Below are 12,354 nucleotides of genomic sequence, written 5' to 3'. Positions count from 1 at the left end.
GGACCATATCCAGACCAGAAGACGCATCTAGATAGAATTGTGAATATTAGCATGGCCACACTTAGATGGAATTGTTGATATTGGCCTGCGTCGCATCTAGACAGGACTTTGAATGTTAGCATGCCCACACTTCGGTGAAACCTAAATGTCAACATGGCCACACTTAGCATTGTGAACACCAGCCTGCGTAGCATCCGGATAAAGTTGTGAATGTTGGCATGCCCTAACCTAGACAGATTTCTGGGCACTAGCCTGTGCCGCATCTAGATGGGACTGAGTGTTGGCATGTCAGCACCTGGATGAAGTTCTGAGCATTGGCCTGTGCTGCATCTAGATGGGATTGTGAGGGCCAACAGGTGCCACACTTGGACAAAACTATGAATGTTAGCATGCTAAGGGTCAGGTAACCCACTAACCTTTATAAGCTCAAACTCTGCATACTTATCTCACTCAAAAACACACAACCACCTCTCGCACAACAAGCCGCACGCACTTCACAACACTGCAACACCACATAAACCGGAGCAACAGCACATGCAGACTGACACCGATCCAATACCCGCACCAAAGCTCAGCACCCGGTGTATACCAAGTTGAAGCTGCCAACCGAACACCACTCCTTTCACTATCCTACTCCCTCTTCACCTTACTAACCCATCCCACCTTATCGTTTACAGATCCGCCAGAGCGCCTGGGGACCAATTCCGTTGGTGACGGTGCACGGTACAAATACCTTTAACATTTAACAAATATACTTCAGTACTATACACTTGAAGTTTGAGGCATTCAGACTACCTTGAGGGAGGAGCAAAATGGCATTCAGAATACTTTGAAGTAGGAGCAAAAAGGAATAGGTTATTCAGAACATGAAAGGTTACAAATTATTCTTAGACAGTGCAAATATTTAGAGTTCACCATAAGAGTTAATTCAATTCAATAGGTTAGGCCAAAGTCAAATGGGCTAAAGTCTTGGCTAGTGTAAAGCAGTTCTGGTAGTGAAACGGAAAAGTCTCGGCACAGGTTCTTAGGAGTAGTTTGTAGCAAGAAGAATATGTTGGGTCACAAGTGGATTAGGCCTCCGAGTTGGGAACGTTTTAAGCACTTTCACTTTGAGAGGCAAGTACTCTCAGTCTGGTTTTACAGTACCTTTACAAATAAAGAAAAAGATGCAGCTGGTGACCTTCGTTCCTGGCAGTTCCTGCAAATCTCGCTGTTCCTGGGCCTCAGTCGTGGGGACAAGAGGCAGGACGTCTGGGGACTTCTGCACTGCACTGGGACTGGTCACAAAGCTGGCAACTGGCAAATCTTAATTTCCAGTAGCTGTAGTCAAGCACACAAGCTGGTGTCTCCCTCCCTGGTTCTACCGTTTACTGGAGCACTCTGAGGAAAGTCAACCAGCTCAGAGGCGAGTATCAAGGTGGCTTACAGTTTGAGTTGATTGGTCCCACCAGAGAAGTCGTCCTTGCAGGACTTATGTCGAGATGAGCTTAGCGATTCCGACCTGCAGCAGGGCTTCACCGGGCAAACCAACGGTCCAGGAGTTGCAGGAGTCTTCAAGCTATTCTTCGGTTCTTTCGTTCCAGTGGTCGACTCTTCCTTCCAAGCCAAGAGACTTGCCTTTTATCCAGTTTCCTCCCATTCATTCCAGCCTAGCTGCCACTCACCCAGCATGGTGGCTGTCCTTGCCGGACAGTCAGCCAGCCAATCACGCGAGAGTGCATTTGGGTCTCCTGGGAGACTAAGCACAGGGAGTTTTCGGGCACCTCCCTCACTTCCTGCCCACCCCAGACACTTGTGCACCAGAGGCGGTGTTCAGTCCAGAAGCCTGCCAAAGCTGATGGAACAAAGGGACCAAACCTGGTTTGGCACGCAGAGCAGGACCTTTCCACAAAGAAACGGCGAAAAAAAGACTGCCACATGTTTTCTCAGAGGGGGCTCAGACTCCATCTTGAATGGCTCCCGTGATTTAACACTACCAGTGTTCGCGAATCATGGTAGTTTGTTGTAAAACCACTGCCACCAGCCATTTCGATAGGAAAGGGTAGCATTTGACTGCTACACGAGTATCTAGACACAGGGGATACCAAGTAACCCCTCCAGCACACTATTGTAAGATAGGGTGTGCTGGGTCTAGGAATTTAAAGTGACTAGTAAAGTCAATTTCACTTTACTTAATTTGGGAAACAGTAGTTTATCCCAGATAAGTTATTTAAACCTTGGGAAAGCCTGAACAGGTTTCCCTGTGCCACTGCACTGAGGGCGCTGTGAGACACATGAAAACATGATGCCTATGGAGTGGTCTAAAATTCCATAACCAAAAGAAACAAAAACAGAAAACCAACAGAATTAAAAAGTTCAAAGTCCCAAAGTTTAGCAAAAGAGCTGGAGGGCTCCAAGGTGGGAGGAATTGGCACATTTATCAGAATTCTTCCCAACACCTGCTTAACCAAATCTTAGGCAGTCCAGACATTTTAGGTAAGTCATGGTCAATGGTGGCACTGGGGATCCAGTGACCAGCAGGTAAGCAGCAAGCAAGGCAGAGTCTATGAAGAGTTCTTCAGGTTTACAGGTAACTAGCAGAAGATTTTTGCTAAAGAGCACAATGGGTTGTCCACCGCAATGTAGCTTAATGTAGGCCTGGGAAGGATGTTCATTGTAAGCTTAACTGCAACCCTCTGAAGCACAGGAACAACAAAGCAAGCACCAGGTGAATACAAGAGGCTGAACAGTACCTGATCAGTGAAGAAGCTTCTGCAGCAGGATGGCTGCCAAGTAGAGGAGACAGAAGAGTCATGCTGCTTGGTCTTGGTGATGAAGATAAGAACTTGCAATGGATCTGATGGTTGCTCTCAAGTAGTTTTTTTGATTGAGTGATTGATATTTTATTTCTATCGCACTCGTACACAAGTGTTTCAGAGCGCAACAAGGCAAGGGAGGGGAACAGGGGAGAACAAAACAGCGATCTTACTAGACCCTGTGACATTGAAAACGCGCAAGTGCATGGGAGAGGGGGGGGGGGTGCATGGAAGGGGGGAGAGATGGAAAGTGCGAAGAGAAACAGATAAATAAATAAATAATAAAGGCAACAAACAGTGGTAATGCAGCCAGCAATTTGCAAGTGCTAGGTTTAAGGCAGTTTACAGGGTAGGTCTGATAAATGCAGGAATAAAAAGGGGGGCCTGTATGGGTACAGATACAGACCCCAGTGCAAGGGGTGGCCCGGAGGCAGTGCGGGAGGGTGGCAGGATGAGCGGATGACGGTGCCAAGCGAGAACAGATCAGCAGGGGAGAGGGGGAGCGAAGGCAGAAGAAAAGAGGAAGGTCTTGAGGTGCTTCCGGAACCGGAGATGGTTCTCCTCAAGTTCTCCTCAAGTTTTAGAGTGGCAGGGAAGCTGTTCCAGAGGGTGGCCCCAGCCGAAGACAGATCTACCCCCAGCTCGTTTTAGAAAAACTACTGACCCTGAGTGAGTTGGAGGTAGAGGAGCGAACAGCTCGAGAGGGGAGGTATTTGCGGAGGGATAGCTGAAGGTATTTTGGACCCAGGCCCCAGAAAACCTCGTGGACAATGCAGAGGGTTTTGAATTTAATCCTTGCATCCACTGGGAGCCAGTGGAGAGATTTCAGAGCTGGAGCGATCCAGCAGAAGATCTTTGAAGCAATGGCTCATTGGCACCTTTTCCAATTCTTGGTTGGAGGACGGTTATCGTGCGGTAGACTTTGCTCTGCTTCTCGGCCCTTGTCTCGGCTGAGGGGACTTTCAGACGCGGGATCCATTCTCCGGTGTTCAATGAGGATGCCTGCAAAGTTTCAGCCAAAACCATGCTTCGGTTGACGTTTCGCCGTAAAATGGCACAGGACCCCAGGTATTGGAGAGTTGCAGGCGGTGGGGCCGGGGGGTGGTGCAGTGTCAGCTCTTGCAGGCAGGGCGCAAAATGCAGTTTGTCTTGGACTGGTTAGGCCCACCAGTGCGGGAGGAAGTAATATGTGTCAGGGCTTCCCTGTCCCTTAGATGATGTTGGGACTGCAGCGTTTACTCTGACCGCTTGGCAGTCTCTGGAGTTGCGCCCAACATAGTCCCAGTGGTCGACACACTGTTTCTGCTCCAGTACCCTTGTCTTTTATGCAGGAAAATTGTCCGAGCCTAACACCAATCACCAGACATGCATTCATTCAAACTTGTGGAGTGGCTGCTTAATGGGGACAGGAAGGTAAGTAAGTGGGCACCACTTGTTTAAATTCACTTTCAAACAGATCAAAAAAGGTTGAGGTTATAAATCATCTTTCAAAAAATTCCCAGGAGCTGGCTACGATGAGTCTGGAGACACCCTGACTTGTGGAACACAAAAATATACAGAAGACCAGGTAACAAACCTGGCCACACAGCCGCTCCTCAAGTAGGGCTTATACAGAGAGCGGCTGTGTGGCCAGGTTTGTTACCTGGTCTTCTGTATATTTTTGCTTAATGGGGACAGCCAGCCTCTCAGCACAAACTGGTTCCAGGCAGGCACAATGTAGGAAAAAGACCAAGGGAGTTTTGACACCTCCCCCACTTCTTTCAAGCACTTAGAGCCTTGGCGGGATGTCCAAGGAAGCCTGCCCAAGACAAAAAGACCCATCAAGACTTCCTCCACCCAGATAGGTAGAAGGGTCAAGTAAGAACAAGTAATCATGAACAGGGCTTAAAAAAGTACAGCCACCATTTTAGGCAAATGGTGGCCCTAGTATCCTTTGATGCAGCTGCGATGGCAGTATGCACCAAAAGGCCACAAAAGGTACACTGCCACCAGCCGATCAGATGCACTTGTAACAATAACAAAGTTACTTGAACAGTGGGATAATGGAAACAAGGTAAGGTGTGCTGAAATACAGATGGGACAAAAGGGTGTTTCCTCGCCCTCCCTCCTGCCCTGGTAACATGCGTTAACACGGGTATAAAAAAATAAAACTAACGAGGAGCTTCCAGCAATGCTTAACAAGGTGCGGTATACTGCAATAATACAATTTAGATGCCAGAAAATATGGAGGGAAGAACAACTCCATTAAAAAGTACCACAGCGAGGTCAAGAGGGTGCCCAAGGTTAGAGTAAAAGAAAATGCGAATGGAAAAAGGTTCCCATCAACTGAGAATCAGTCCAAAAATCCAATAGTCCAGCAAAAATTCTGGGGGACTCACCAAGTGGGAGAATTTCACTCAAGAAGGAAAATCTAACAAACTAAGAGGCCCCCAACCCAGCCACCAAAGATATATTGGCCGATACCCACCTTTGCCTTTTCTTTTGTTAAGCGCGGCCAAGATCGACCAGGTTCTTCTTTTCGTAAACAGCACAAAACGGACCGGTCTGTTCTTTTCTGCTTGGAACCCTGTGAGAAAAAAAGAAAAGAAAAAAAAGGAGCTAGTTAACTCAGATGTACCCAGTCCTTTCCAATCTTTCAAATATGTTATGATCATGAATGCACTGATCCAAAAATATGAAGTGGGAGTTCAGAGTTCAACTCACATAAAAAAAGCATTCAGTAGAGAACAATGGGCATTATATTAAATCTAAAAATCAAGGTGGGTTAACCAAGTGTATTTACGTTTACAAAACGACCATCAGAAAAACATGCTTTGGAGAACCCAGAAGCTCATCAATTGGCATCCCTTTAAAAAAAAGAAAAAATTCTGGTAAACTATAAACAGTCCTGAAGTACTCTGGATTCACAGGGGTTTTGAAATACTAGTATAATGAAGAAGGGAAGGGGCTCAAACATTAAGGATTTAGACATTGTAAAGTGTAAATATTTTTTTCAGTCACTAAAATGTTCAAGCTTCCCACGTTTTGCATTCATTCTGGCCACCTTATGGAGAAACTGCAAGAATAAAAGGGCACTACAACCAGCGTTACTTACCGTAATAGCATTTCTGATGGTTGTATCTGCTTAGATTTGCATGCTGTGCATATAGTCGACATCTAGTGGTAACCGCAGAGTATTGCATGTTGTCTTTCAACGATCGAAAGGGAACGTCGACATGGGCGTGCCTGTAACACAGTCCCTAACGTGACGTGTAGTGTACCCAAAATCCCTCACGCGTCGAGGTCCCTCGATTGTATTTTTTCTGCCGTGAGGGAGCCTTAGGACTATCGTGAGTGAGTACAGAAGAGAGAAGTAGATGTCAGTTTCTTCCATCCGAGCGGGGAATAAGGGTGGGCCGCATGTGAATCTAAGCATATACAATCATCAGAAATATTACAGTAAGTAATGCAGGTCTTCTGATGCTTGTGAATCTGCTTAGAATCACATGCTGTGCATAGACTAGTGAGCTGTACCAAGAGATGGTGGTGGATGCGTGAAGGAACAGTAGCAAAGAGATGTCTTAGCATCGCTTGTCCTACCTGAGAATCAGACCTAGAGTGTGCATCTAGGCAGTAGTGTTGTGTAAAAGTGTGTACAGAACTCCAGGTTGCTGCTTTGCAAATGGAATTAAGAGGAACATTTGCAATGAATGCTATGGTAGCCCCTGTGCCCAGAGTAGTGTGTGCTCTAGGAGTGAATAGTAGGTCTCTCTTGGCAAGAAACTGCGATGCAGTCTACGATCCACTTGGAAATAGCCGATTTAGAGACAGTGTCCCCTTCTCTACCAGCTCAAACGAAGAGTGGCTCTGTCCTTTCTAGATAGTAGATAACTGCTCTCCACTCAGTGTGTGGAGGCTTCTTTCCGTCACGATAGTGGGGTTTTGGAAGAAGGTGGGTGGTTCTATGGACTGGTTTACATGGAACTTCGAGATAAATTTAGTCTCAAAGCGACAGTGTGCGCAAAACCACCTGGTCTTTGTGAATCGTGACAAATGGGTCCTGCATTGAAAGGGCCTGCAGTTCACAAACTCTACTTATAGAGGGGATCGCCACCAGGAGGGTGGTCTTATAGGCGAGTGCTTTAAGGCTAGCCTTGTGCTTTGGTTCAAAGGGAGGCCCCATTAGTCTGGTAAGAAAAACTTTCAGGTCCCACCCAGGAGCTGGGTTGGAAACAGGGGGGGGGGGGGGGGTTAAGTCTACTTACCCCTTCCATAAAGGCTATGATTACAGAAATGTTCCACCATGAAACCTTGAACTGGGACATGGTGTATACCGAAAGCACGGCCAAGTGGACATTTACAGAATGGAAAACCGATCCTGAATCTAACAGGGGGTAGGTACAAGACAAGATCTTTAGGTGAGCATTCAATAGGATTGATGCCCTTGCCATTACACCAGATGAAAGCACTTCCATTTGCTGGAGCAGCAATGCCTGGTGTTAGGTTTCCGTGCTTCTCAGAGTATGTCCAAGCATCTTTGAGGGAGCTGGAGGTACCCGAACTCTATGACCTCAGGAGCCAAGCTGCCAAGTTGACAGTTTGAGGGCATGGATGTAGTGTTTCCCCCTGGTCTTGAGACAGCATGTTGTACGGGCACAGCACTGCAGCTTCCTGGGAGGGGAGACCGACATTGCCATGAGATGGGAGAACCAAGGCTGGCGGGCCCACGAGAATCATCCCGACTGGCTCTTGGTGCATCTTGTGCACAAATCCGTTGAGCAGGGCAATCCGGGGGTGGTGGGGGGGGGGGGGGGGGAGCGTAGACAAAGACTGTTCCCTTGGAGCGGTTCTGAGGGTACCTGGAGGCATAATCTGGGCATTGGGCGTTCTCCAGAGTGGCGAACAAGTCAATCTCTGGGAAGGAACAAGTTACTTACCTGTAACTGTTCTCCAGCATGGGGTCTGGCTCACATTCACATGCACATTCATATGCTCACGAATAAAGAATACATAGCTGTACACACATGCACAACCACGGGAGGTGGCAAGGCTCAACAGAAGAAATGTCTTACCTCCTCACCAGGCTCCCCTTCAAGCAACAGGTTGCACAGCACTGCTTGGCTGAATGTGGACTCCTCCCTGAAATCCCAGTCGGCGCAGTAGAATTTCCTAAGGTGCGGGTCGACCTCACGTAGCAGCCCTGCAGATGTCCAGCAGGGGCACACCAGATAGGAATGCAGTTCTAGCAGCGATCGCTGTGGTGGAATGGGCTCTCGGACAGCCAGGCAACTGTCGGTTTGCCAACCGGTGACAGTGAGTGATACAGCTGGAGAGCCACCTGGAAATGGAAGCCTTGGACAGGGCCTTCCCATGGTTCCCAGGACAAAAGTTGACAAAAGCCGAGTAGTTTTCCGGAAACTCTTTGTGCGGGCCACTAAAACTTCAACACTGGAGCCATATCCAGTGAGTGCAAAGTCCTTTCAGTCGGCGACTAAGGCATCGGAAAAAAAACACGGTTAACACCAAGGGTTCGTTGAGGTGAAATTCTGACTGAACCTTGGGCATCCGCTGCACCACCTTAGTCTCATGAATAGTCAAGTAAGGCCGCTTGCATGACAGGGCCTGGATCTCACCTACTTGTCTTGCAGAAGTGATGGCCACGAGGAAAGCCGTTCCACGACAAACTTGAGTTGAGTGCATAGGCCCGAATTGGGCTCCCCACCAATCCCCATGAGCCTAGTCAGCACCACATTGAGTCCCCACGCCGGGGCAGGAGCATTCACCAGCGGGAACGAGCGGAACAATCCTTTGATGAACTCCTTAACTAAACAGAGCAACCACAGAAGACCGTCCCGGAGATCTGGTGTAGCGAGAAATAGTCGCTAGATTAACCTTAATGGAGGCATGAGCCAGTCCCGATTTAGCCAACGGTAAATATGGAAGTACTTGAGGGGCAGTGACTCGCAGAGGGTTGATCTTCTGAGAATGGCACCAAATTGCAAAGCGCTTCCATTTGTGTCTGTAGTATTTTAAAGTAGAGGACGCCCTGGCGAGAATCTCTGCAGTTCGCCGTAAAATCGTAGCTACCGAACTCTAGTGCTGCAGGAGCCAGGCCTTCAGGTTCAGACCCCGGGTCGTGGTGAAGAATGGCGCCTTCATACCTGGCGGGAAGATCCGCGACTACTGGTAGCCTGAGTGGCAGTGATGCTGACAAGGTCTGGGTACCAGATCTGCCTCGGCCACGCTGGTGCGACGAGGATCATCCTGCACCGGTACCGTCAGAGTTGATTGATCACTCGAAGCAGCAAAGTGAAAGCATACAGAAACAGGCCTTCCCAAAGTAATGAGAATGCAACCCCCATGCTCCCCGGCTGGGGGAACCTGCTGACGAACCTCCGGCACTTGGTGTCCGTCGCAAAAGAGCGATCTGGGGATTGCACTATTTGAGGAAAAGTTAGTCCTGCTGAAGCTCCCACTTGTGGCAAGACTGCAGCTCCCTACTGAGGGTGTCGGCCACTGGGGATCTGGAAATTCTTGCCTCTGGCTAGATGGAAGCATACTCCCCACCACCCGATCACTCGACGGAACTCCTCATCAAGTGCAATCCAGTCCTGGAAACCTCCGGACACCTGGACCCAACTGGCGTCGAGGAACTCTTGTAGCGGGCGCATCCGCAACCTGCACAGTGGAATGAGGTAAATGCATGACATCATACCGAGAAGAGACTTCATGGCCCTCACTGTGGCGATCTTCTGTGCTAACAGCCGTTGCACCTTGCCCAAGATGGCCGCTATCCTCTCCTCTGACGGCGACGCCAGGCATGAAACTGTTGAGCCGGGATCCCAGGCACACAGCGTCCTGCGAAGGAGTCAAGCAGGACTAGTAGTTCACTGAGAACCCCAGATCTGTAAGTAGGCGATGTCTCTTGATCTGGCCCAGATGAGCAAGTCGTCCAAGCAGAGGTAGACATGGATCCCTTGCAGTCGTAGGTGGGCCAGCACAAGCACTTGAAGACTGGGTGCAGACTTCAGTCTAAAGGGAAGAGCCTTGAATTGGTAATGCTTCCCTTAAGCGAAGCAAAGAAACTTGCGGTGTCCTATGGGGATGTGGAAGTACGCATCCTCCAGGTACAACGACGACAGCCTCCCTCTTCCAGCTGTACGATCACGAGTGACCATTCTGAACTTCTGGGACTAATGTATTTGTTCAGTCGTCATAGGTCAAGGATGGGCCTCCAGCACCCGGTCCCTTCGTACGAGGCAGTACCTTGAGTAAACTCTAGAGCCCCAGAGCCGCTTTGGAACTAGCTCTATCGCCCCTTTCCGTAACGTGGCCCAAACCTCCAGCAGCAGCTGAGGGACGTGGTTTTCCTGCCGGGCCACTGGTGGTATTCGAGGACACTTCGTTGGAATTCTAGTGCATCTCCCTGGGCGAGAGCATCCAGCACCAAATTGTCAGTGGAGATTGTGTTCCACATGCTGACCAAGTTCGCCAGCCAGTCTCCCACTGGGCTGCCCCCCAAAGGCCTTGGAGCAGCCCCTGTTGGCTTCTTGGGTCAAGGAGCCTGGGGGCTGGCGGTAAGAGGTGGAGCCCTGCCGAAACCCCTCAAAGACCGGCTAGACTTTCCTCCTGAGGAATGAAAGGACTGCCATTGTTAGAGTGCCTAGGGCACGAGCAGTCTCCATGTCCGCTTTGATGGCCTGGAGGTAATTCATCCACAGCTTTTCCGAACAGGTTGTTCCTGTTATGTTATTTTACATTTATATAGCGCCTTATATACCATTGGTATGGTCTGAAGGCGCTGGTAGGTTGAACGCCCTTGGGAACCGAAGTTCGGATCAGTAGAGAGAGTAGAGTGTCAAAGGTGCGTGTGAGCACCGGATACGTGTGCAGCTGGTGCGATATTCGTGTAATATCTGCTTCTTAGCGGTAGGTGTGGTGGTTGAGAGATCAGGAGTATGTGTTCGTTCTGGCAGGATTTAGCCAGACCGAATGTGGCTGCGTTAGGCCTGAGTAGAAAGCCTGGCTGGGGGGTGTGTAACCAGCAGTGTTTACTTCGAATGATGGGGAATGTGCAGCAGATGTTAGTATGAGAACAGTTATACCGAATGGTGTCATTGTATCTGTGTTCTAGTTCAGTGGTGGTGTAAAGAAGAGGGTAAGCGTATGATGGGTTACATGCTCTTTCAAACGTTCCCTGTAGTCCGAACCATACTATATAGGTCACGCTAATAGGCACTTTCTCAAGTCAACTTTATACAGGGAGGGTATTAGGCATACTTTGCACAGAGCGGTTATTAGGGAGATTGGTCAGTTCAGCCGGACACGCTATTAGGATATGGGGGACACTTCTAAATTCAACTTTCCCAGAGAGGTTATTGGGCACATTCCTAAATTCAGCTTTCACAGAGAGGCTATTGGGCACACTTCTAGATTCAGCTTTCACAGAGAGGCTATTGGGCACACTTCCAGATTCAGCTTTCACAGAGGCGATTGGGTACACTTCCAGATTCAGCTTTCACAGAGAGGCTATTGGGGACACTTCCAGATTCAGCTTTCACAGAGAGGCTATTGGGGACACTTCTAAAGTCAACTTCTAAATGCACTTCTAAATTCAACTTCTAAGTTCAACTTCTAAGTTCAACCAAGGCACGCTATTAGGCGCACTTCTAAATTCAACTTTGCATAGAGAGGATATTAGGCACACTTCTACATTCAACTTTTGAGTGGGGGATATGCTACAATCACAATTCTATCTAGGTCAGGCACATGCTATCATTTACAATTTCATCCAAGTGTGGCACTTGGTAACATTATTGCATACCCGTCTTACTTTGAGGCTGGCTAATCATCATTGTCTCTGGGAGTGGCAGTAGTTAACATTGGCAAGTATGTTATGCAGGACAACATTACAGTCCAGTCTTGAATGGAGTTAGCTTGGTGGTCGAGTCTCTCTAGGTCTGCATGGTGTGAGACTATGGCGGGTTACATCATGGAAAGGTAAGGTAGAGATGCAGGGGCTTTCTGGAGTAGAGTAATTGCGCTACACCCCACCCATGCCTCACCTACAGTTTTGTTGGTGTCTGTTCACTGCTGGCATCACTGGCTTCCCCTGCGGACACCTGCAGACACTTTCTGGAGCCGTCATTGTAGGAGCCGCCCTTTGCCTCGGGGTTCTTAGCCGAAGGGGCTGCCGGGCAGAGGGCTGCCCTGGAAAGGTCTGAAATGACCTGGTGACACAAGTGGTGGGCCAATCACAGAGGGGGAGGGCGGGACTAGCACAACCAGGATGCGGGTAGGGAAACAGGCCTGCGCGAAGGGGGAGCGGGGGGCTGGGGGGGAAATCAGGGTTACAAACACATATGCACAGAAGGGCTTCAGATTGACACCAGGATGGGGGTTAACTCACCTGGAGCACGGCAGGGCAAAAGGTGGGGAGTGTGTTTTCAAGCAGTATGGGGTCGCTCAGGGAGCCTCACTCACCTGCAGCACTCCGGTCGCAAATGGAGGCAGGGGTTTGCACGGGGGCACTAGACCCACGAGCACACAGTGGATTAGCCAATCAGGACAGGATGGGAGA

At 49.1% G+C, this 12,354-nt stretch overlaps 1 protein-coding gene across 2 annotated transcripts in view; it reads right to left on the bottom strand.

Annotated features, from left to right (window-relative positions):
* The window catches only part of PTGES3 (prostaglandin E synthase 3), a 263,118-nt gene that overhangs the window by 116,072 nt on the left and 134,692 nt on the right, over positions 1–12,354 (bottom strand). For both annotated transcript variants that reach the window (XM_069653533.1, XM_069653534.1), the window contains exon 4: positions 5,263–5,361. In XM_069653533.1, coding sequence (XP_069509634.1) covers positions 5,263–5,361 — 99 coding nt within the window. The remainder of the gene's footprint in view (positions 1–5,262; positions 5,362–12,354) is intronic.

The sequence above is a fragment of the Ambystoma mexicanum genome, chromosome 3q, assembly GCF_040938575.1.
Source record: "Ambystoma mexicanum isolate Mex_15411 chromosome 3q, UKY_AmexF1_1, whole genome shotgun sequence".
NCBI lineage: Eukaryota > Metazoa > Chordata > Amphibia > Caudata > Ambystomatidae > Ambystoma > Ambystoma mexicanum.
Note: the sequence above shows the minus strand (reverse complement) of the source record. Positions and strands in the feature narration are given on the sequence as shown.